This window comes from Gymnoscopelus braueri (genome assembly GCF_963280865.1).
Source record: "Gymnoscopelus braueri genome assembly, chromosome: 23".
Taxonomy (NCBI): domain Eukaryota; kingdom Metazoa; phylum Chordata; class Actinopteri; order Myctophiformes; family Myctophidae; genus Gymnoscopelus; species Gymnoscopelus braueri.
The window spans coordinates 39,644,846-39,671,365 of NC_137625.1; the positions used below are offsets into that span (position 1 = coordinate 39,644,846).

The 26,520-nt window shown below is 42.0% G+C and overlaps 1 protein-coding gene across 1 annotated transcript; it reads left to right on the forward strand.

The window, feature by feature from the left end:
* Positions 1-256: 256 nt before the first annotated feature.
* Positions 257-25,158, forward strand: LOC308080084 (lipase maturation factor 2-like). Its single transcript, XM_080421813.1, has 14 exons — positions 257-453; positions 2,603-2,835; positions 3,701-3,729; positions 3,977-4,170; positions 7,022-7,200; positions 14,079-14,217; positions 16,505-16,639; positions 17,960-18,065; positions 18,484-18,583; positions 19,554-19,739; positions 19,909-20,092; positions 20,338-20,449; positions 21,998-22,106; positions 23,831-25,158. The coding sequence occupies exons 1-14, from the start codon at positions 357-359 to the stop codon at positions 24,158-24,160; spliced, it is 2,133 nt and encodes a 710-aa protein (XP_080277939.1). The 5' UTR covers positions 257-356; the 3' UTR covers positions 24,161-25,158.
* Positions 25,159-26,520: the final 1,362 nt, after the last annotated feature.

Here is a 26,520-nt window from a genome sequence, read left to right on the forward strand (position 1 = left end):
TAAAAAACTTTTTATTGAACAGTACGGAAGATACGGGTACTGCTGAGGGCCCGTACATAATTGTAACATCCGTGGCCATGGGGTAAGCACTTTATATCTGAAATTGTATCGTTTATGTAGATGCACGGGTCAAAAAAAGAGAAAGTTCAAACACCAGGCTGCAGTTCATCCATGACGGTCGTGACAGACGACCGTGTGATCCATGATAAACTCCTCCTTCCAAAAGCCGCTCATTTTTCCTTAACTGGGTGCGAACTGTGAGGCTTGCTGCTGCTGCCGTGGGCTTTACGCTTCAAGGAGAAGTTACTTTTGTTGTCCAGAAGGAACCGCGGTTGATTGTTTTTTTGGGGGCAAAAATGGAGGAAATTAGTATATATCCGCGACACATGTTTTTGTGGAGTATGGCCATGATTTACATGTTTGCCTTTGCGTCCCTGTATATGCAGATTCCAGGTAAGAAGATGCCAAACATGTGCATCGGAATGAATCCAATGAATCCTGTCCGCCCTGTTTGATTTCCTTTCCTTCAAGCAAACGATCATGAGAAGTAAATAGGAAAGGATAGGCTTCTTTTATTGCTTCACTCCAGAAATATTTGTGGCAATGAAGTGAATGAACTTGGTTCTGTGGCGTGTGTGTGTGTGTGTGTGTGTGTGGGTCTCATTCAAACCAATAGGCTATTATAGCTTGTCGACTTGACTTTCTAGGCAGTTAAAAGTTTGCTTAGTACAGTTTTCATTTACTGTACAATCGGCACAGTAGAGTAGCAATTATGTTGGCATCAAATCGCCATGAGGTGAATCATCACTCAGTATGTGTCCCTGTTTAGCCGCGTGGCGTTTCAACAGGCGTTACAAACATTACAATGGACTGAATGGAGAGAGATTTGGGAATGGATCAAAGGGTCTGAGTGAGTGAGGGGCTGAGGTCACAGCAGGACAATGACGTCAGACAGTGCACACTTGACTGACGCAGTGGTGTAAAGTAACTAAGTATATTTACTGAAGTACTGTATATAAGTACAATTCTTGAGGTGTTTTAATTTTACTGGAGTATTTCCAATTTTCTGTACTTTTTACTTCTACTCCACTACATCTCAGAGGCAACAGCAGTACAGAAGCGTATTCATTCTACTCAATATTTATAGGAATCAGATGTTCTGATTATTTTTTAATTAATGGATATATATATGTGCGTTTGCTTTTTTATTTATTTTAAATTATATGAATAACCTGTTTATCCTGTAAAATTGGTATTCAGACCACAAAATAAATTTTCTGTTTGCTATTAAAAAAAAAACTGTTGAGATGGGGAGACACCTGTTACAGGGCCGGATCTAGGCATGGGCAAGGGGGGGCAATGCCCCCCCAAATGCCCTGACTGCCCCCCCAAAAAAAATCTTTAAAAAAATAAAAGTTACATTTATGTCATGATATGAAAATGTGAGCTTACCATAATCAAAATAATCCTTAATCATATTCCATCATGTATCATTGCACAATTCAAATAATCCTCTGCCCTGATTTTCCATGGGCAGTGTTGCCAGATATTGCGAGAGAAAGAAGCCTAGGAAAACAAGCCCAAAAGAACAATAGGAAGCAGTAATACACAAAAAACTTTAAAAAAAAACCAAAAAAGAAGCGCGGCGCCGAGGAAGCCGACCCCCCAGCCCCCCCAGTTAATAATTTCTGTATCCGGCCCTGCCTGTTACTGAACAAACACTCTATGGTAATGTTGACAGGAAATTAGTCCAGGGCACTCTTCATGAGGGCAAAAAGCTTTCATGTAGGCTAGTTCCAACCGGTAATTGACCAGTTAACATTTGTTTCAGTGGCCTTTATCAGGGTAAAGGCCCTAATGAAGGCTACTTGGTGCATAGGCCACTTGTTGAATTATAGAGCTTTTTAACAAAACAATCACTTACACTCCCTTTAATTGAATTGTCTTATTCTACAGGAGGTTGATGTAACATGACATTTAAATGAGTACACTGATTTAACCCTTTAAGACCAGGAACGCACCTCTGTCATTGTAAGATTGCTTTGGCTATTCAAAAATAGCAGATATACAAGTTCATAGCGTGGCACCGAGTGCCGGGCTATGAGCTTGTAGATCTGCAATTTTTTTTCTTTCTTTTTTTTTTGTGAAAATGTGTGCAAATCTTTGAATATTGTTTTAAAGCGATTTTTTTTTAAACTAAAATCTTTGCTTCTGGGGGATTCTACAAATGTCTAAATCCAAAAAACTTATGTTGCTATGTGGTTCTCAAACTTTCCATGTCAAGGACCCCCAAAATGATATGTATTTAGTCGCGGACCCCCATCTCAAAATATTTTGTTCCAGGGACCCCCAGAAGATTTGAGTTAAAAATGTTCGGTTTAAAAATACATATATCCAAAGATTTGCAAAAACGTTTAGGATTTCTCATCCTGCTCACTCGGTGCTGCGCTATGAGCTTGTATATCTGCTATTTTTGAATAGCCAAAGAAATCTAAAAATGACACACAGATGCGTTCCCGGTCTTAATGGGTTAACTACATTTCTTTCCCCCTTTCTAAACGTGTGTGTGTGTGTGTGTGTGTGTGTGTGTGTGTGGGATCAGGCCTGTACGGGGAGCAGGGGGTTGTGCCCGTGCATCGGGTGGAGGAGCCAGACGATCATCTCCTGGGCTTGCCCTTCCTGCTCTGGCGGAGCTTGAGGCTGGACGGACAGCAGCTGATGGAGCTGTTCAGCCTGCTGGGTGCTCTGCTGGCCCTGGGAACCGCTGTCCTGGCGTCCCTCAGGAACAGCCTGGTCTACTTCGTTCTCTGGAGCCTCTACCTCTCTCTATGTCAGGTATCCTGGGGTGCTGGGGTGGGGTTAAATATGTGTAGAGCTTGAATGAGTCCTGAGCTTGAATTGAAATCCTTGACAAGGCTCAAGTTTGGATGTGATTATTATTATTTCTTTTAAGATCACACAAGTAGGCCAACTCCCACAAGCAGTGGCAGATACAGATACTCCACAGTGGCGGATAGGATTACACTTCTGACTGGGCCTGGAAAAATGTGGGCGGGCCTGAGTTTTTTAAAACTTGGATACAATTATTTTTCACTGTCTATTTGGCTGCTTCCCACAAGCGGCAAACGGCAAAAATTGGCGCGGTGTGTATTTTTTTTAGCAGAGGACACACCTTTGTTTGCAGCTTCTGGGCCACTCTATGATGCTTTGTGGAATCACAAGCATTGACTAGGGTAGCCAGCCAGATATGGCTGCCGCATCACGGAAGTGATCTGGCTGGCCCTGGGCCCAAGGGCGCCGATACTGTGGGTGCCTCGGGGCTAAAGCACCCAGGAGAAATGACGAGCACCCATCACAAACTCATCACAAAAAAAGAAAAAAACTCAGACATCTTCACTTCATGGAGTACCAAATTAACCGCATTAACCCCATTAAAGTAAAAAAAAAAAAAAAAAGGTATCAAACCTGGAAAATAACCGCAAATTTTCCTGACGGGTGTTGCGCACCCAATAGCGCGGACATAAATCGGCACCCCTGCCTGGGCCTACCTAGCCGTATATATCTGTAGATCCACCCCTGCCCACAAGTACACTAAACTCAGTACACTGAGTAAAAATGGCCACATGCATTTGTTTACAAATTAAAATGAGTTTGTAAATATACTGTTGACTGGTTTCTCCTGACTGTGTTTTGTTGACAGGTAGACAAAGACTTCCTTCGTCTTCCATGGTAAGTTGCCCCCTGTACTGACTTACCTGATAATCTGTTTCCTAAAATCTGCTTTTAGCACAAGCAACTGTTTTAAGATGAAGTACCTGTTTCTGACAGAACTTTCTTAACAACCTGAATAATTTTTTTGTCAAGTACAAGAATAAAATTGGTTAGTTGCCTTTTAAATCAATGCATCTGTCAAACTAAATACTGAATTGTTGAATGTGGCGATCAGCTGATGTTATTTGTCCCGTCTGTGATACAGGGACAGTCTTCTGCTGGAGGCTGGCTTTCTAACAATCCTCATTGCTCCACTCAACCTCCTGGGCCGGTGTGCCTCCTTCTACCATCCGAACAAAGTGACCCTCTGGCTGGCCCGCTGGCTCCTGTTTCGCCTCACCTTTGGCTCTGGAGTGGCCAAGTTGGCTAGCTACAGCCCCTCCTGGTGGGGACTCACTGGTTAGTAACAACAAGGCCCCGGCCCATCAAACGTCTCAGAGTAGGAAATGGGTCCTAAGTGCTCAAATTAGTCATACATTTAGCCATAGGAATAGGAGTGTGTTCTTAATTTCCAGCAGATGCATTCATGTTCCGGGGGAGTATGGATGTGTTGCATGATGGGAAACATTTGACAACAAGCTTATTAACCACATTAACCCTGGTGTAAATGTTTCACTAAATTATTAACAGTAAGCCGATCTACAAGCTGGTAGATCGGCTGTTTTTGCTATTCGTCATACGACAAAGCATAAAAGGGCTTAAGTGGTTAAAAGATGACTGAGGTATGGGCGATATCAGCACAAGCGACTTACATTTTCAATATGCAGACTATCTGTGTTGTTTATCTACTGCAATGATTACTGTAGTATAATGTCAATAGTGCATTGTATAATACATAACATGCACCACGCTACTGTATGCAGTGTTAATATTCAGAGTAACTGCTATACTGAAGGCCTGTTGCATCTGACTTCATCTGCCCATTGCAGAAACACTTCCTCACGCATGATCAGTCTAGCCAGTGTCTAGCCACAGTCACACCACGTTGTGAGCTTGTAGATCTGCTATTTTCACTACTTCTTGATTTTGTCTTCATTTATTTATGGAAATTATTAGATTTTGTCTTTTTGTCTCTGTCTCTGGAGAGTATGTTTTACCCTCTGTCCGTCCGTGTGTGTGTCCGTCCGTCTGTGAACACCTAACATTGGTCAAGCTTCACGTGACATCACAATATGTAATATAATTAGGTAAGACAGAATTAATCAGGAACAGTACTTTCTTTTACCACCTCGCCTGGCGGAGACCTGTGCTCCTCGGAGCACATTTTCTAGTTTATTATGAAATACTTTAGAAAAATTCTGAATTGATTTTAATTGACGAAAAGTTGTGATTGTTTTTGTTTAAACTTTTAAAACATTTTAACCAAAAAACTTGTGACCCATAAAAATTGGTCCGCGACCCAAAGATGGGTCCCAACCCACTGTTTGGGAAACAGTGCTCTATTATCGTCTTGCTCATATTGCCTCCAGCATGATGATGTTTCAATCATTTCTCCACATGATGTCATGTAAAACAAGCCGCATGCAAACCGCTGATTTCCCTGGAGGCGATTGTTGTCAAATGAAAACGATGCTACAAAATAGTTATGGATGCAAACTGCACTTCGATGTTGTGACCAAATGGCCCAGGTCTACTTAAATATTTTTTTAATTTATTTTTTATTGTAAGGTTTGAAGAATCAGGTGTGGCTGGCCAGTGTTGAATTGCTAATTATATAATATATTGTATATAAAGATGTATTTATCAATTTTGGTAATTTTAGCCTATAGCCTATTAGCTATTTAGTTTGTTCTGTCTGTCTTATACAGTATACATACACACACGTGGTACTATTTTCTTCCTTGCATCAAACTGTAGATAGGCCAGTCCTATTTGAATGCACAGCACAACTGCAAGTATTGTAATCTACAAGTCTTCATCATGATTCCAATTTTGTGGCACGGTGTCATAAAACTGGGATGTCAAACGTGACTCAAAAGAGAACACTCTCTAAGTGGTGGTAGGAAGCTTCAGAACTTCCTCTTATCGGAGGTTCTCAGCCTTTTCTGGATCAGGGCCCCGGCCCACCCAGCTGTGTTAAGTGGTCAGATGGGTGGGCCGCGTGCATTTTTAGAGTTTATTTTAATGATCAATCATCGTGTTCCGGCTTTGTATTAAGTGAATGATGTGTGCACATGGCATGGCTGTTCTATAGTTTTATAGGGATTATACAGATTATGTACAGTACAGTACATCAGTGTTAATTTTGTCGACTAAAACTATGACAAAAACTACCTTTTTTCACTGACGAAAATTAAAAATAATCTATGATGACTAAAACTGTGCCTAAATAAATGAACTGACATTTTTGTCAACAAAAAAAACTAGACAAATGTTAGGGAGGGACTAGTCTGGAGAAGAGATCCAGTAGAACTGGAAGTCATTTGACTGGGCGTGGGTGCTGCGCTCCGAAAATACCTGCTCTACAGCGACGCCTTGTGAACTTGTAGATCGGCTATTTTCGGCACACAGCTAAGTATTTCAGTAGACTAAATCAACTGTAGATTGGTTTTAGTTGACTAAAACTAGACTAAAACATTTCAGATGACTAAAACCAAATGGAATTTTATTCAAAAGACTATGACTAAAACTAAATCAAAATCTGCTGTCTAAATTAACACTGTACATCATGTAAACTTGCATTCCACTAGCTGAGTATATTTCAGTTCATGTTCATTAATGAAGTTAAATAGTGGATGAGCACTAATAGACCATAGGCTTTGTCATTCTGGACATTAATCCATGACGACCGGGAACACATCTGTGTCATTTTAGATTTCTTTGGCTATTCAAAAATAGCAGATATACAAGCTCATAGCCCGAGTGCCACGCTATGAGCTTGTTTGTTCTGCTATTTTTGAAAATGTATGAACATTTGTGCAAATCTTTGAATATATATATATATATATATATATATATATATATATATATATATATATATATATATATATATATATATGATTTTTTTTTAAAGGGAAAATTTGTAACTCAAATCTTTGCTTCTGCGAGGTCCCTGGAACTAAATATTTTGAGATAGGGGTCCGCGGCCAAATACATATCATTTTGGGGGTCCTTGACATGAAAATGTTTGAGAACTACTGATATTATACCAACATACGTTTAAAAAAAAAAAAAAAGATTTAGAAGACATTTGTAGAATGGGCCTCAGGTCTAAATGGGTTAAGTGATGTCTGTCTGTCTGTCCCTCTAGCGGTGAGTGACATGCTGGAGACTCAAGGCAGTCCCACACCTCTAGCCTGGTTTGCCTACCAGCTGCCAGACTGGCTCCTCAAGCTGGCCACTGTGGCACATCTGGTGTCTGAAATCGTTTTGCCTTTCCTTTACTTCGCTGAATTCCGTCGTCTCCGCCTAGGGGCCTTCTACATACAGGTGACTTTGAGAACAATGTTTCAAATGAGTGTTTCACTTCCTTTTTTTTCCTGACTTAAAAAGTAGTTGATAATATGGCTTGAATTATACATTAAAGGGATAGTTCACCCCAAAAAATACTTATTTTCTATCAATTACACACCCCATGAAGCCTTGAATTCATGTAGATGTTTTCGTTTTTGTCGCCTAAGCCAATAATTTGATGACCGGTGGAAAGATGCTAATGTCTCCGGTAGGAGACTCAAAGTTGACACTTTGTGTCTCCTACCGGAGCCGGCGCCGGTCATCAAATTATTGGCTTAGGAATGCGACAAAAACAAAAAAAATCTCCATGAATTCAAGTCTCCATGGGGTGTGTAATCGATAGAAAAAAAGTCATTTTCGGGGTGAACTATCCCTTTAGGACAAATATGCCATGTATTGTTTTTTTTTTCAATAGTATGTTTATTGATTTTTCAAAGACAAAACAAAACAAGACAAGACAAAACAGACAAACAGCTCAGCTCAGATACAAAGGAAAAAGGACACGGATACAAATATAGATTCCAAATACTTACAGTGGACCAAACAAAAATATAACACAATATATATATACATGGTTGGTGCTTGACATTACATAAATGGGTGAGTAACTGCCCCAAGAACAAAAAGGAAATACAAGAAATACAGATCACAGTACATATATCCACAACAGAAAAGATGAAAAATAAAAATGAGAAACAAAAAAAAATAAAAAAGCAAGGATTCAGACATTATATCTCAAGGTCAGCGGTATCACTCCTGTTAAGGAACCCTGTCGTTAAAGTATCAGCTAGTTGAGGGCCAATAAAGTGTAGATATGGGTCCCATATTTTATAGAAGGCATCGGTTGTGGAACGTAGGAGGCAGGTTAAAAATTCCAACGGCATGCATTGCATGATTATTTTGTGCCAGTCTCTTTTTGTTGGTGGTTTCTCATTAATCCAAGACAACAGAATATTTTTCCTCGCAGCGTAGGTTAGAAGATTAAACAAACGTCTATGAAACTTGTTAATAATCTTTTTATCAGGAAGTCCCAGAATCAAACACATGGGGTCAGGTTCGAACTCTATATTGAAGATCTCATTCAACTGCTGCACAACACCCAACCAATAATGTCTGATCTTATGACATGACCATATACAGTGAATATAGTCCCCCTCTTCAATCTTACATTTAAGACAGAGATGTGATAGATTAGGGTTCATTTTATGCCGAAGGCTAGGAGAGATCTGTAATCGGTGTATGGTTCTTAGCTGAATCGACCAGGCTCTATTGCACACAGAAAGTTTCTTTGCATTTTCAAATATTTCATACCAAATTTCGTCTGCAATTTCAACCCCGAGATCTCTCTCCCATTTCCTCTTAGTATCCAGGGTGTTAACAGTCGTATTGGATCTTAACAGGCCATAGAGAATGCTAATAAAACCCCTTGTAAAATCCATTATCAATGCTCTTTCAATTGGAGAGGTGCCTATGTTAGTTGAAAGAGTTGTGCGCCTGAGAATGAAATCCCTCACTTGTAGGAATCTGAAAAAATTGCTGCGAGATAGACCATATTTCTGTTGTATCTGATCAAATGACATGAGTATAGGACCCTCAAACAAATTCCCTAGTGTTGTTATACCACCATCTTTCCAAGAATTAAACCCAAGGTCATTAAGGCCAGGAGGGAAGTCGGGGTTCCCCTGAATTGAGGTGAGAGGTGATGTTATTTTGTCTCGGCCCTCCAGGAGCCTCGCCACCTTCCATGCCCTAAGCGTGTTGGAGACAATTGGGTTTTTACAACATTTCTTCACTGTTTTAGGGTCCGTAAGAAACAAGAGATTCCGGAGGGGACAATCACACTGTGCAGCTTCAATATCTAGCCAAATTGAGGGCTGGTCACCCTTCAACCAGGCCGCTATAAACCGCAATTGTGCAGCTGCCTGATACCATTTTATATTGGGAAGATCTAGTCCACCCTCAGAGCCAGACAGTTGTAATTTTGAGAATTTTAATCTGGGCCGTCTCTTGCTCCAAATAAACGAGCTCAGCCAGCCTTCAATGATCTTAACCACCTTGCTTGAGAGAAAAATAGGAACCATTTGAAGTGGATATAGTAACCTTGGTAGTATGTTCATTTTAATAAGCGCTACTCTACCTAACCAAGACAGTGGGAGTGATGCCCACCGGTCAAGGTCGGACTTTATGACATCCAGGAGAGGAGTAAAGTTGGCACTGTACATTTGTTCAAATAGGGGGGTTATATGAACACCCAAATAAACAAAGCCATCAGGGGACCATCGAAATGGAAACGGGTCAGGGGCCCGTGGAACAGTCTGGAGGGAGCCCAGTGGCATGGCTTCTGATTTGGAGAAGTTAATCTTATAACCCGAGAAGGATCCGAACTTGTCAATGATATCCATAACACCGGGGACAGAGAGATCAGGCCTGGTTAGAAATAAAAGAACATCATCAGCATATAAAGTAATCCTATGCTCCCTCTCTCCGACCAGAACCCCCGAGACCACAGGAGACTGGCGTATAGCCTGGGCAAACGGTTCTATGGCGATGGCGAACAGCAAAGGACTCAAAGGGCAACCCTGTCTGTTCGAGCGTTGTAAAGCGAAGTTTTTAGACCTGAGGCCGTTTGTGAGAACCGCTGCCTGAGGGTTATTGTACAGGATCTTAACCCACTTAATAAACGTGTCACCCAGACCGAAAACACTCATAGTATGAAAGAGGTAAGGCCACTCAATGCGGTCAAAGGCCTTATGGCTGTCCAGAGAAAGCACCAGACCGACCTCTTTACGGCTATGCATGTATTGGATAACATTAAGAAGCCTCCGTACGTTGTCAGAAGAGTTCCGGCCCTTGATAAATCCTGTTTGATCCATATCAATAATAAGAGGGAGAAACTGCTCAAGGCGTAGCGCCAATATTTTGGAAAGTAGCTTTAAATCAGAATTTAATAATGCAATAGGCCTATACGAGTCGCAGTTGTCAGAGCATTTCCCCTTTTTAAGGATTAATGTGATATTGGCCTCCCTCAAAGACTGGGGAAGGATCCCCGTTTCAAATGAGTGATTTATCATGGCCAAATAGGGATCAACCAATACATCTTGAAATTTCTTAAAAAATTCACATCCGAAGCCATCAGGTCCAGGGCATTTACCAGATTGAAGTTTTGTGAGGGCCTTAAGGATCTCTGCCTTTGTGATAGGGGCATTTAGAATAGTCCTCTGCTCATCTGAGATCACAGGGAGGTTAATGCTGGAGAAAAAATCATCCATTAATTCAGGGGCATCATTACTCTGTTCTGCGGTGTATAATTTTTTATAAAAAGCGGCAAACACGGTGTTAATGAATTGGGTCTCATAAGTAATATTGCCATCAGAATCCTTAATTGAAACAATTGTCTGTGAGTTTTCTCTCTTTTTAGCCAGGTAAGCCAAATATTTACCAGGTTTGTCCCCCGATTCATATAAACGTTGTTTGGCAAATTTAAGACTCTTATCTGATTGAAGGGACAGCATGGATTCAACAGCAACACGAGCAGCATTCACTTCCCTGAGTTTGCCATCTGTGGGGTCAGTTAGATAGTCTCTTTCTGCCTGGGATAGTTTGTCCTCAAGCTGAGCTTGTTGTGCCATCCTCTGCTGCCGCCTGCTGGCTGTATAGGATATAATAATACCGCGACAAAAACATTTTATGGTTTCCCACAAAATGGCTGGGTTAGGTGCAGAGTCAGCATTTACCTCATAAAAAGCATTAAATTGAGAAACAAAATGAGAAATGAAAACATCATTATTCAAGAGGTTGGAATTGAGTCTCCAGTGTCTGGAAGATCTATGTATCTCACGGAAGGAGATTTCTAAATAGATTGGTGCATGGTCACTTACAACTATGCTGCCAATTTTGCATGATGTTATTGAGTTAAGCAGACGTTTGGGTATAAAGAAATAATCTAATCTTGTGTGACATTTATGTGGGTTGCTGAAGAATGTGTATTCTTTAGAAGAGGGGTTAAGTGTCCTCCAGACATCAGCAAAGTCAATATCATCACATATTGAGGCAAGCGTTTTCGCTCGTCTACTGGGTGGACCATCAGAGGGGGGACGTCTGTCCAAAAGAGGATTCATATGGACATTAAAATCCCCAGCCACATATTGAAAGTCTGCACTCAATTCCACAAACTCTGAGAATGCCTTGGTTAGAAAATCCGGGGGATATCCTGGGGGGCAATAAATATTCATAAAAGTCACAGATTTCCCAAACAAAATACCCCTTAGAATCACATATCTACCCTCTTTATCTTTTATAACATGTGTGGATCTGAAGGCAACATTCTTATTTACTAAAATAGCAACCCCTCTGGTGTTAGATGCATAGGACGTCATGAATACGTCTCCAATCCAGGTGTGTTTAAGTTTAAGCAAATCTTTACTCTCCTCCAAATAGGTCTCTTGTAAAAAAGCAAAACTAACATTTTCTTTTTTCAAAAAGGCCAGCACTGTTCTCCTCTTAATCGGTTTATGCAAGCCCCTGACGTTCCAAGAACATATTTTAAGACTATTCAATGACATCTGTCATAGCGAAATAAGTAATGACAAAAATAAGTAAAAGAGAGATGTCCCCTTGGCAATGAAATAAAAATATAAACAGTAATGTGGCACCATAGTCTTTGTTTAGTGTCCAAGTAGTAAGCACCAGGATCAAATAACAGCGCATCAAAAAACGTGTCCAATCCACATGTCGAGCGAGCAACACACACATAAAAACATACAAAGCTATAGTCTAAAGTACCTGAAAACAAAGAAAAAGGGCTTTCAACGTTAGCCACTACCCATAAGAAAACGGGTCTACAAAAACTATCCATCCACCAAAAAATAGACTCTCGATGCAGGACTTCCTCAGCGAGAGGCAGAGGAAAAACGCTCCTCAGAGCAAAAAAAGAAAAAAGAACACAGAGAAAAAACTAGCATTAGCTTAGCCAAAAGCGCACTTGTTGTGCTATCTAACCCCGAGCTGTAGCTCGCCTTATTACACGTTGATTTAGAAAAAACATATGTCCCATTTATCATAACAAAAAAAAATAAAGAAGAGAAAAAATGAATGTATAACTTATCTTGTTTGGTTTAAAGGTAACATTGTCCCACTCCCAAATCTCACCAAAAATAATGTCCCCAGAGCTGGACAAGAGAGCTCAGCCCAGGGAGCTGAGAAAATCAGCCGCCGTCTTCGTAGTGGAACACAGCGTTACCTTGCCATTATGTTTTATGCGAAGCACCCCATTGTGTTGCGTAGAGTATTCCACCTTCTTCGCTTTCAACTGCCTTCTGATGTCGTCAAAAGACTTGCGCTTCTGGAGGGTACCCTTGCAGTAGTCAGAGTAGAAAGAAATGGTCGAGTCCTGGAACCGCGGCTGCTCTCCCCTCTCAGCGGCCAGTCTGGCTGCGTCCATCACCGTCTTCTTGTCCCTGGAGTTGTGTAGCTTAAGTATCACACATCGTGGGGCAGGTCGGTCGTGTTGTTTGGATCCCTGGTCGATTTTAGCACCGAGGCGATGACATCGGTCCAATTTAATCGACCCCGCCTTGGTCTGTATCTGCAGCAGCTTAGGTATCCAGGTCTCGAAGTATTTCAGGGGGTCACCTCCTTCTATTCCCTCTTTAGCCCCGTAGATCCTTAAGTTATCGCGGCGGTTCCTGTCCTCCATTGAATCCAGCCGTTCCATTGCGTCTTGTAGCTGTTTCTCGAGCAGCAGTACACGGCTGTCGTTGTCGGTGACGTCTTTTTCAACCGCTTCCACGCGTTCTTCTATTTCGACAATCCGTTTTTCAGCCGTTTGTAGCTCAGTCACAACAGTCTGAATGGATAGCAAAAGCGGGCTCATTTTGTCATCAATCGCTTTTGTGATGTGTTCCGTCATTGCCTGGAAAGCCCTGGCTGTTGCTGGGTCGAGGCCATCCAGCTCCGCGCTAGCATTAGCATCAGAGGTAGGCCCCTCCTGTCCGCCATTGTTAGCCATTCGTCTCGGCGTGTCTTGCGATCTAGTTGTTACTTTTTTACTCATATTTTCAAATGAGGCCGGCCAGAATTGCTTCAAGGACATAACACGCCCGATTCACATTAGAGAGAGTAGTTTTGAACAAGAAAAGAAAGATAAATGGGAAATAATAGTGGAGCGAGCCACGAAGCACGTCCTTCCCCTTACGTCTGCATACCGGAAGTCCCATGCCATGTATTGTTATGAGCCCTGTAAGCATTTCTAAGCAGTCATGTTTACAAAACCGTGAAATGACTCCTCATTGACTCCTGAGAAGGATTAGCATAGTTACTATCTACTGTATGTCATGGGTCTTTAACAGGGGGTCCTCAGAATTGCTACAAGGGGGCTGCCAATTCTTTCTCTGATAGGAACTTTTTTAACCACTTTCAACCCTAGCATCCCTATTTTGAGGGGAACGTTAGCCAGTCTACAAGCGCACATCGCGTAGCAGCGCGTTGTGAGCTTGTAGATATTTTTGGGAATACGTTTGGTGTAGGGGTAAAAAAGAGCAGACCAAGTACAGAGCCAAAGGTCAACTTTACATTTAAGTATTGAGGGTTTAAGTGGTTAAATGTCTAAAAGTTAAAATACACATTAACATGAAATCCAACATATTAATAGAAAAGATAATGGGTAAACAAACTAAAAACATAAATTTACCCAACACTGATGCTGTCAAACTAGGAAAAAGGTTTAATCTGTAACACTATTTTATACAATATGTAGTGGGGGTCCCTGCTTCATCACTCTCTCGGCCAAGGGGTCCTTGGCCTGGAAAAAACGTTGTCATGTCTATGTCACTATATTGTGTCCCTGTGTGTGTCAGCTGGTGAGCGGAGTGGTGTCTATGCTGGTGACCAACGTGTCCGTCGTGACCCTGTTGTCCATGGCTCTGAGCTTCTCCCTGCTGGATGATGAGCACGTCAGGTCCTGGATGGCTCACGGCAAGAAGAGGAGAGCCAAGAGTACGTAACCCCATCATCCACAGTCAAATCCTGAGTTCTTGTTGAAAGCAAATGGGCGATAATACGGCCATATATTAAAATAGTGTTATCTCATCCTGGTGCTACACCTGCAGTGCTGAATTATTCTCAAATTTGTGTTATTATTTTTTAGCCTTCTGTGGAGGCCTGCATCAGGTTCTCTCTGCAGCTGTTCATATCGCTTTGTCAAGTGAACAGTGAACACTAAGGGACCTTCCAGTGGGGCAGGTATATTATGAAAAAGGCTACGTCCTTCTGACACAACCCTCAGTCCCATTAGATTGAGCATCAGACCAATGCTTCTCAACTGGTTACTCACTGGGATCCAAATTTGGATTTAGCCAAAACAAAAATAATATGGTAGTATTCTTCAGCGAAAGCTGTTTCCGTTTCAGAACATATTGTGAGTCATTTGTTTGGATCCTGGCCAACCTGTTGAGAAATACTGCTTTAGATGTCAAGCTCATTCTAGGCCTGTCACAATTATTACTTAATCGCCTAATCGTAATTATTTGAGATAATCGCAATTCATTTCCATAATAGTGGAAATGATCGTTTCCATGTTATGAATAAATTTTTTTAAATAGTGGAAATAGCCGATCTACAAGCTCACAACGCGTCGCATCGCAATGCTTTGTGAGTTTGTAGATCCTTGTATAGCCTGTAAGGAGTGTGCGTGCAAAGTGTCATGCAGATCGGTGCAGTTATATAGGTAAAAACACGAATCGGCCTGTTATAACACCACCATGAAGCTGATTTGAAAAATTTCACGTGCCATTTCTTCCTCGGCCTAGTGGGAATGTAGTGCAAAATTTCTCGGAAATCGCAATCCTGCCAATCTTGGCAGCCAATCAGGATGGAATATGAAAAATCTGACATATCCGTCTTGATCACATGACTATAGAGATACTGTGTACCGATTTGTGTGATGTAGGGATAGAATCTGTAGGAGTATTATCAACAAGGGAACCAGGAGACCTGGCACTGCCAGACCCCTAGTGGTTGAAATCCGAATGGCCGGACGTCGCTGGTCGCATGACGTGTGTGCAGAGGAAAAGAGGGACAGACCGACCGACCGACAAAGCCTCATGTAGGCCGACCCCCTGGGTCTAGCAAAAAAATTGTTTTGCAAAAATCGGCCTCCTGGTGGCGCTATAACAGGCTGATCTGAAAAAAAAATGGGCAGAGATTCTGCTCTGGCACCCAGGGAGTGTGCATGCACAGCCAAGCAGCAGTGCGTGTAACACAGGGACAGGTTGACATTTTGCTTAGTAGGAATTTATGTGTGAGCTCAGCTGTGTTCAGTACGTTAAGTCAACAGCACTGTCCCTGGGCTGAGATTTCAGGATTAAAGAGGGGAGTTTGCTAACATACATAGACTTGAGTATCCTGGGAGTATCAAATTAGTAACTAGTTATACTGTAGCTACTACTGCTTTAAAAAAACTAGAAAAGGTGCTCCTCGGAGCACTGCCAGACCCCTAGTGGTTGAAATCTGAATGGCCGGACTTCGCATGACGTGTGTGCAGAGGAAAAGAGGGACAGACCGACCGACCGACCGACCGACCGACAAAGCCTCCTGTAGGCCGACCCCTTGGGTCTGGCAATTATGTACGGTAGTTACTTTACTAGTAAAGTAAAGTTACTAGTTGAATTTGAGTTCCTTATATTTATTTTACTTCAACATTAATATAATAATTGTTGTTGCTGCGGCACAAGACGACCACACTCAACTTGCACCTATATTGTAGCTCGCTGTGTGTGTGTGTGTGTGTGTGTGTGTGTGTCAGACGCAGGCAGGGACAGCCTGCTGCTGCAGAAGAGAAGACTCACACAGTACTCCTCCTGTTTGCTCAATTTACTTCATGTTAATTAACTTGCTTCGTCAGAATTCAAGAAACTTTCATAATGACAATGAAAAGTGAATCCTACCAGATGTAACTGTAGACGCATCGCAACATTGGGAACAGTAAATTGGATTCTGTTCTAAAAGGAGCTGGCTAAACAGATTTTTTTTCCTGTGGGGGTGGGACAAAAGTAATATGTAATATAATACATTACTCTTGATTCCAAGAAATAAGTAATATAATATGACTTTTTTAAAGGAGTAATAAGTAACATATTATTCTCCTGAGTAATATTGCCCAACACTGCCCAGGACACATGCACACTGACTGACGGTGCCACCACCAGGGTGCCATGTTTAAGTTTATCATTTGCTGACACAGCCTGATCTAATGGTCTTTCATCGACTGTCTTTGTGTCACCAGCTTGGAGCCAAGCCCTGATGTCCTGGTTGACTCTGCTGGTCGAGGCGGCTATCTGTGTTCTCATAATCTATGGCACCATAACGCTCTTTCAGCTGAGGCTCAACTGGGAGGCCAAAACCATATCCTCCGAAATAGGTGGGTGCTGTCAATGACTCATGCCAGCCAAGCGCGCCAGCAGGAGGAAAAAAGTGAAGGGACATTATGGGGGGGGGGGTGAACGTCATGACATCACCATCAGTTTTGGTATAACTCTGAAGAGTATACAAATGTAACCAAATGGACAACGAGTCCTCGGAATTGAATTAACTTACTATAAGCACTAAGTAGCTCCGGATAAAGACGAGATTGTAAATGTTAAAGTCATTTTCAGACTTTCTATTTAAGGGACATTCAAGCTTACTCTATTGTGAAAGTTAGAAGAACTACATGAAAAGGGGATAGGATTGCATTTCAATAAACATCACTTAGTAATAAGGAATCTAAGGAATAAGGAATAAATAATGAACATATTAGATTAGATAGGCTATTATACACATAGAGCTCTTCACGGGTTCAAAATGACGGACCGAAACCCTAATGGAACCTGAAATTGGTTCAGAGATCCGAGTGGAGCCGACATAAAAAAAAGGAAAAAGAAAGACGCACCCGGACGGCACCCATTATTTTATGGACCTGACAAACCTAAAATGCTGTTCTACCACAGTATGTAAAGTGATGTAAGCTGTAGCAGCCTAAAGACAATGACATTAAATTGCATGTTTTCACCTCAATGAATAAGTAGCCTAATCCATGATCACACGTGCCACGGTGCACTTTGATTCCACGGAGGTTTAATGCGCTTTGTGCGTGCGCTCTCGTCTCTCACTTTAACTGAAGGGGGAACAACTTTGTTTCCCCAAATATTGTGCTGCAGTAATCTGATCCCTGGCCTAGTCTAACATAGCAGCACTTGATTCTTCTTTCACACCCACAGCCAGCATACAAAGAACAGGGATTTTTTGTGTATTAGCTTGTCTGACACCTAGTTGATCGTGTTGAGAGAGCAACTGCACGTAGCCAGTAACAGAACGGTCATTACGGCGAGAGGCAAGCATGCAGCCAATGCACAACGTCGATTGCGCAACACAATGGGAAACGGTGGGTGCTAGACCAGAACAGCGGGCTGCTAGACCAGCGCTGGTCGGGAAAATAAATACATTTGTTGATTGCTACATGGTGGGGGGACATTCAGGACCATCTGACTGTGACATTTATTGGTACACTAATGTTTTAATAATGTTATATTATCATAATTATTTTTGTGTTTTGCCAATTATGTGGGGGCCCACTTGCTATATCCTCACGGCCCACTAGTGGGCCCCGTCACACAGGTTGATCCAGAACAGTTAATTCATGCTGCAGTGGTGAAAATGAATTGAAAAGCTCATAGAGCTCTCCATCTCCTGTGGCTTGCAGCCTTCTCTCAGCAGCAGTTTGCAGAGGTGTTGAAGCTGGTTACGGTGCCCAGTATCTGGATGGGCGTGCTCTCTCTCACCTGGGAACTGGTAGCATCCATGCTGGAGTGAGTTCACTTTTCATTGTGTTTGTTGTACATGGGGCCTGTCACAAGTTATTAAATAATCGCCCGATCGCAATTTTAGCATCGTCAGAAGCTAATTTAAAAAAAGAAATGCCGATCTACAAGCACACAAGGTTTTGCGATGTGACACGTTGTGAGCCACTAGATGACCTATTTTCGCTATTTTCGAACATTTTTGAAAGGATAAAAGTATTAAATGTATGGCCTGTTTTGGCCATTGTACATTATTTATATTTTATCATTGGTAGCAGTCATTGTCAGTCATTCCTGTGTGTATTACGCCCAGTGCAATATTACGGTATATGTTCCAATGTTGGATGCCAAAAACAAAATTAAAATGTTAATCACAATTATTTGTAGGACAATTAATTGGCAGCTAAAATGTCTCTCTCTCTCCCAGCGCCGTGGTGTCTGTGAGGGGTGTGTTCTGGAAGCTCTGGGCTCTGCTTCAGTGGTTCGTCTTCGGTGCTGCGGCGGTAGCGTTGTTCACCCTCAGTGTGGTAAGTTCAGACAGACAGATCAACCATCACCTGTTCATCTAGCTTGCAATCAGTTTTATTTCTCCCCATTGAATTATTCTATCAACTCTAATTTTTCATAGTTTCATTTGATTGTATGATTTGATTTGACTGCTGCCGAGCCAATCAAACCAAGCTATGGGAAAATGAACTGGAACTGGTATTCCCTTTAACGATTCCTATAGGGGTTTCCAAATGGACCCTTACAGGTCTGTAACCCTTACTGGTCTGAGAGTGTACAAATGGACCCTTACAGGTCCATTTGGTTCCATTTGTACACTCTCAGTGGTCCTTGAAATTAAAAAGTTTGAGAACCACCGGTTTTGTAATTGTATAGCAGACGTGAATTCCACATACCAGCTCTGACAGTGTGATAAACCGGTTCCTCAATGTTGTATCCGGTTTCCCCCGGTTACGCATCCCAACTCTGGTGTAGCTGATACACACGTGACGCCGTCGTCGTCAGTCTGCTTCTTTCCACCCGACAGTGAAGAGCATCACTGGGGGCATGTGACGCACGTGGAGTCACACAGCGCACTGAACATGCACCCTGACCAACCTGTAGGAGACGCTAGTGCAGCGACACAAACACGGCCTATAGACCATATTCACATGGCGGCCATTTTGCTATTAAGTTAATGAAATGCCACCCCGTTTCTTCAATGCAAAATGCCAAAATGGCCACCGTGTGAATATGGTCTATTGTGTTTGTGACACCGGGCCAAAGTGGATGCACCTTGAAACATTCAAACACAGTCTCCCTGGTGGCGATTGGCAGGATCCTTACCGTGTGAATTTCACCCACTTCTTTACACCTGTAAACCAGTGATATGGCAATAAAGTTCTGATTCCCTCTCACACTCACTCTCTCTCTCTCTCTCTCTCTCTCACTCTCTGTCTCACGCTCACTCTCACTCTCTGACTCTCTCTCTCTGACTCTCTCTCTGACCAGGTCCCATACACATCTATGGAGCCAGTGTCTGGCAGTAGAGTGATTCCTGAGGTGAGGAAAGCCTACAGCTTGGTGCAGCCATATAGGCTGGTCAGTAGCTACGCCCTATCTGGCACCATCAGACAGGACCACGGAGGGCGGACTGAGGTGGTTCTAGAAGGCAGCATGGACAACACCACCTGGAAGGTAAAATGTCTACATGTCACTTTTGGACCCTTGGGGGGTTCTCAAATGATTTGAGAACCAATTTGCTATACATATTATAGCTAAAATCTAAAATGACACAGATGCTTTCCAGGATTGAATAGGTTAAATGTGCTATACAAATAAGCGTAACTTGACTTGACTTCCCTAGGAGATCCAGTGGATGTATAGGCCTGGTAATGTGGATATGGCACCCCCAGTAGTAGCCCCCTACCAGGCCCGACTGGACTGGCTGATGTGGCAGCAGGCAGCCCAGGTGGTACCAGCTGGCGGCTGGCCGCATGGCCGCTGGTTCACTGGGCTGGTCCAGGCTCTGCTGCAGGGAAAGGGGGATGGTGAGTTCACCATTATGTCACAATTATTACATAATCGCCTTATCGCAGATGTTAGAGATAATCACAATTATTAATACATTTAGCATCATCGTCTTCTCCATTCATCTGTTTGAATTAATCTGTTGAATAATATTGAGAGATTTTCAAAAATAGTTGTAGATTGCCTATTTCCATTTATTATGTAATTTAGATAGGCCATAGTACATTATGTATTGTGTGTGTGTGTGTGTGTGTGTTCATTGTAGTGGTTGACCTGCTCCAGAAAGACCAGGACCTGTATCCGTTCAGTAAAGCCCCGCCCACATATCTCCGAGCTAGTCTTTACAAGTACCGCTTCACTGGGAAAGACGAGGACGGGTCAGTACTCACTCACACTTACATTCAGTCTATCACAAAGACGAGGACGGGTCAGTACTCACACTTACATTCACTCTATCACAGCCATTCCCAACCTCCTGACCGGATATTGCCCCCAAATAATTGGAAAAACATAAGATTTGAATGATAATATAACTTGTTTTTCTTCTTTAACACCTTTACCGCCGGGCCCGTAGTTCTACGGGCCGTTAAATCCAACGGTTAAGCGCCGAGCCCGTAGTCCTACGGGCTGCGGTCTTTTCGCGCATGCGCGGTCCGGGTGCACTTTCGGAATTTTTTTGATCCACTTCCGTTTCCGGTTTGATGACAGGAAATAGAATTATTTGGGATCCGGTTTCGACGATCACGCCCGCTCTCGTTCTACAGACGAAACTGAAACTCAATTCTCTTCCTGTAGTTTTTTCTCCTCGCATTTCACTGTTTAACGTAATCCGCTCTAACTCAAACATGGATGCCCCGTTTGACACGCGATCTTCACTGGGAGATACAGGGAGATCTCGCGGATGTAAACAGACCGTTCACGGCTCAATCTTAAGGATTTTAACAAGATCTATGGCGACATGAAAAAAACAAAAAAACAACAAAAACACCTTGGCACTGGTGAGTACATTATGAGATTAACCTCTGGCGGTGGATGTGTTAAAACCTTGTAAAATTTGTTCTCATTGTGATGCCGATAAATGTTGAACTCAAAGTGTACTACGTTAGTTCCATTGATCCAACCCATATTCTTTTGATTGACTGTTTTTCAAACGTGTTAATAAAGTATTCAATTAATCAATCAATTGATCGTTAAAATAAACATGCGCTGAAAATGCACATGGCCCACCCATCTGACCACTTAACATTCGGCTGCCGTGGTCAGATGGGTGGGCCGCGAACACTTCGGTGAATTTGTGGGTCCTGATCAGTGGTGAAAAGAGTACTCAAATGTTTTACTTAAGTAAAAGTATCAATACTGCGATGTAGAAATACTCTGCTACAAGTGAAAGTCCGGAATTCTAAATTTACTTGAGTAAAAGTACAAAAGTATTGGCATCAAAATGTACTTAAAGTACCAAAGTAAAAGTACTCATTATGCAGAATGTCCCTTTCAAGTTTTCTAAATGTATAAAAATCTTGAAAATAGCACATCTACAAGCTCACAACGCGTCGCATCGCAACGTGTTGTGAGCTAAATATATATAGAGCTTAATTGGTTAAAATATGTTTAGTTATAAAAATCTAAATTAGTAACTAAAGTTTTCAAATGATTGTAGTGGAGTAAAAGTACAATATTTTCCTCTGAGATGTAGTGAAGTAGAAGTAAAAGTACAGAAAATTGGAAATGCTCCACTGAAGTAAAAATACCTCAAAATTGTACTTAAGGACAGTACATAAGTAAATGTACAGGAAAGGTTCAGGAATACGATGCAAAAATCATATTCTGAGATGAAAACAAATTGACATCATGCTCTCTGCAACCCATCCCATAAAAGAGTGGCGTTTTGTTTTGTTTTGTTTTGTTTTGTGCACGTTTGTGAACAGGTCTAGTCCCAAACAATGGTGGAGGAGAGACATAATGGAAGAGGTCTATCCCACAGTGCGCTTGGGTGATGCCACCCTGGAGGGGATGCTAACACAACACGGACTGAATGTAAGACATGCTTCATATTTAATAATAATTTTGATCCTGTGGGGGGAAATTCTGTTTTCAGCTTCACCCAGCTGATTGCTTCCCAAGTGGTCAGACTTGAACGGAGAGGGGGAGCAGTTAGGGGTTAACTGTCTTGCTCAGGGACACCTCGAAACATTGCCGGGGCTGGGAATCGAACAACACGGCCTCTCTACCCATTCAGCTATGACTGCCCCACTATGATTGTGTTAGTTGTGGTCTGCGATAGACACTGGTGTATTTATTTATTCATATTTATTAATCTCTTTGTCTTTTGGCATTAAAACAGGCACAAACAATCTACTGTACATACCTTTTGTATTGGGGAGAAAAGGGTTGGTTATGGGAAAAAGTCAACATAAAGAAATTGTGAGTGAGCACTAGCTCGGCAAGAGTGTTATTGCAATGGTTTGTGGGTTTTGAGTCTGTGCTACGCGATTAAAAAAAACTGTTCAGGGGCCTGAATACCACCACCATGAAGAACATTTGTGCTTCCACATCCAAAGTCACTAATATTATGTCTGTGGGAAGTGGGGCTATGGATTTAATGGCCCGTGTCCTTAACATAAGATGGAAGCTGTTCAGCCTGATGGGGAAAAAAAGGTGGAAATGTTTGAGAACCAATGCCTGAAACTATGGGGCGTCCAGGAGGGTTAGTGGGATTTTCATGAACCTTAGGGATGTATAGAAAACAGGAATTCTATCTGTATCTTGGTCAGTATCTTGGTTAGTATCACGGTCAGTATCATAGTCAGCATCATTGATACTTTGTACAAAACAATTCATGATGTACAAGGACAATATACAACAGTTCATGTTTGTGAAATAATCTTAAAAATACAGCACCAGATAAGTGATAACATGATAGAACAGGACAGAAAGGTATCAAAACTGTATCATGTCGGTACCAATGTAAAAACCATAAACCAATGCCATTCTACACAATGTCGTCCAACTTAAAAAAAACATTAAAAAAAATGCCATGCTACAATATGTCGTCCAATGTAACTAAAAACCATTAAAAAGAAATTCCATGCTACACAATGTTGTCCTAATGTAAAAAAAAAAAGAAAACGCATTGAGCGCTGAAAACGCTGTTTCACACAGAGCAAATTGCACAGATTAGGCATTTTTTCGGTAGTAATAGGTTTTATTTTGCTTTATTACACGCCTTGGTTGAATGCTTGATTCTGATTGGTCAATCGCTGAATTCAGCGGTGTGGTATTTCTGGATAGTGACCATTGAGCTCAATAACAGACCGCTGTCTAATCAAAGACTCAGAGCACCTGCTCATATCAACCTGCGCTGCTTTATTTTATGCTGTATCCAACATGACAGCCATGTAAACAAACACACCATGTCATTTACAACTAAACATTGCTCTCAAGAATGTTTTTGAAAACATTTGAAGTGAGAAATAGACAATACAGTTAACAAAAAATGTTTCTATTTGATCAACACTTCCTTGTTTTCCGAGGCGACCGTGTCCGCCCAGCGCAACACTCATTGCCGTAAGCAAGGAAATACTTTGTTTTGTTGTTACTTTTGGGTCCATTTTTTAAGTAGCCATGTAATAAGCGGGTTAATGACGGTAGCCGGTCATTATTGATAAATAAATCCCTTCAGGTTGATTATGCACCTCTGCTACGATACGTGTCGGTGCCTAATCACCCTTGCTTAATCCATGATAATGTCATCTGCACAGGAAGAGGACCAGGACCGGTCCGATCCCGACTCCGCCCTAGTCCAGGTTCTGAAGCGGCTGAGAGCACATGTCCAGAATCTGCCTGGGCCACTGATGCTCCAGTCTCTCTTTGCCGCCGTTGCCACCGTCTGCCTCCTCAAGTCCCTGCTGTCCTGGGACCGTGGCAGCAGCAAGCGGGGCTGCAGCCACGGACAGAGCGGCAAGACCAAGCCAGAGCCTAAGACCAAGAGGACCAAGGAGCCGCAGGTTGTGTCGAAGGTGAAGGCCTCGATGGAGCAGGACGTCCCAATCAGGCAGGATTCTGACAAGAGCCCCAGGAAGAGGAAGTGATTTTCAAACATTAGGACCCCCAAATTTGTCAATTTGTCAATTGTATTTATTTGGCCACGAACCCTCATCTGAAAACGTTTTGTGCCAGGGAGCCCCATAAGTGAAGATGTATGTTATAAATGTCCAAATTATTCATATTTTTGTACTTTTTTCAAGATGTTTCCAAATGTATCAACAATTGCAGATCTACAAGCTCACAGCACACCGTGAGTTTGTAGTAGTACAAAATCTTCAAAATCTTCTTCTTTTTTTATGGGGACCCCCTGGAACTCCGTCAAAGGCCCCTGGGGGTCCCCGGACCCCAATTCGAGAACCACTTTATGTACTGCGACACGTCCTGCATGTACCAAGATGGATATTACATGTTACAATCTCTCAGGTTTTCCTCACGCCAAACAAGCCCTTCCCAGATGCATTTTCAAACTTGGCTACAGTACAAAGCTTACTTACTGTACATTCACTCAGCTACCATCATCTGATATCGTCACTGTCTGGTGTGAAGCTCGCTTTTCATTGGTTAAATATCTATGAAACCCACACCGAACCACTTAAAGAAATAATAATAACTAATTTCTGTAAACTATTTTTGATAGTATGACAGAAGTAGGACATTCATTTATGGGAAAACATAAAAAAAACAGAGATACAAGGTTTCTGCCCGACAGCAACAATATCGTTGCTGTCGGGCAGAAACCTCTTATCTCCATATTTAAACTTTTTGTAAATTAATGCCCTACTTTTGGACGTATGAGGTTTTCACCCGACAGAGACGATATGCTGCGTACATTATGGGACTGTACTGTCTGTGCCTCCAACAAACTCTCAGGTCCGCTGTCTCTGCATCTTAACTGTAACTTACTGCACTATACTGTCAGAATTCAAGGGATGTGTGTTAGTTTTTTGTGCTACCTGTTTTTGTCATACATTAGGTCAGCTTACAGTACGTGATGTGCAATATTGACATAAGATGATAATAAATATCACTATTTGTTACGGTATTGTGGGGAGGACTATCAAGTGTTTTCACAAAATATTTTTTTTATAACGGTTACCCGTATAACTAAGGAGAGCATTAATAAACAATATTTTAAAAAGTTGAAAGATGTAGATAAAAGGTTTTTGCCTGACAGTGACGATATTACCCAGCCCAAGTCAGCCGATGTTCACAGGTTCAACCTATGCTTTGGGTAGGAACAGTAACTGCATAATGTTAACCATTGTCAACCGGGGGCCTATTACACGAAAGGAGAATTAAATAAGCCTGGATTTAAGTCAAATCCAGGGCCCTATTCCACGAAAGGTGAATTAAATAAGCCTGGCCTTAAAGGGTTAGTTCAGATTTTTTGAGTATTTTCTGTAGGAAATACTTACCATTAATGTAGTGGTTACAAAGGTATTAATTGATTGCCCGAGTCCCGTGGTCAGAGTTATGGTCCGTTTCTGATAAATATGAAGTAGTTCCGCTAGATTAGTAGATTTGGTGGGGGCCGCTCATTAAAAATAAATAAATTTAAAAAACTAGCGTCATTTGTATTGTTGACCTATTTCTACCATATAGAGCAGGTTTCGTTCAATTTCGACCCCTCTGTCACATGGTACTATTTTTTGTGTCATATATTTTGTGTGTGAGTAGGCTGCCGCGGTGCAGTGATTCTGTACACAAACATTAGTATCTTACAGAAAATACTCAAAAAATCTGAACTAACCCTTTAAGTGAAATCCAGGCTTGACAAAGTCGGGTCCGTATAGCCTGGTTTATTCGGTTCCATGAACGCCAAGCCAGGCTGAAAAGGAGCGACTTTGTCGAGCTAGGCCTTGTCATTGACAATGACATATCACATGAGTCATTGTGAAACAATTATGATTCATGGTCACACACTATTTCAGTAATATAATTACATTGATTATATCTTATTGTATTGATTTCATTTTATTTGAATGCAGGGTCATTCAAATGAGTCCATATACAAACACATGTGTTGAATTAACTGTGGAAAAACTTGAAGAACAAAGACACTGGATTAAGTAAGCTTGGCTGTTAGCCTGCTCCTGACCAGGCTAACTTCACAGCTAAATTGCCATGGTAACTAAGGTAGGCTTGCTTCAATTCTCTTTCGTGGAATCGGGTACAGGGTGAACTGGCTAAACTAATCTTCAAGATAATTCAGCTTTCATGCCTACACCCCTGCCCGACCACTTCGGTCTGCCACCTCGGGGCGACTGATTGCCTCGTCACTCAAGGGTCCTTCTGGCCGATCCACACGATCACGACTTTTTTCTGTTCTGGCCCCACAGTGGTGGAATGAACTTCCCACTGATGTCAGGACAGCAGAGTCACTGCCCATCTTTTGCCGCAGGCT

Excerpts from the sequence above, each read along its gene's own strand:
- LOC308080084 (XM_080421813.1), top strand. The coding sequence starts at position 357 with ATGGAGGAAATTAGTATATATCCGCGACACATGTTTTTGTGGAGTATG. Across the intron at positions 4,171-7,021 it reads CTCCTGGTGGGGACTCACTG|CGGTGAGTGACATGCTGGAG; the intron begins GTTAGTAACAAC and ends CTGTCCCTCTAG. Across the intron at positions 14,218-16,504 it reads CAAGAAGAGGAGAGCCAAGA|CTTGGAGCCAAGCCCTGATG; the intron begins GTACGTAACCCC and ends TTGTGTCACCAG.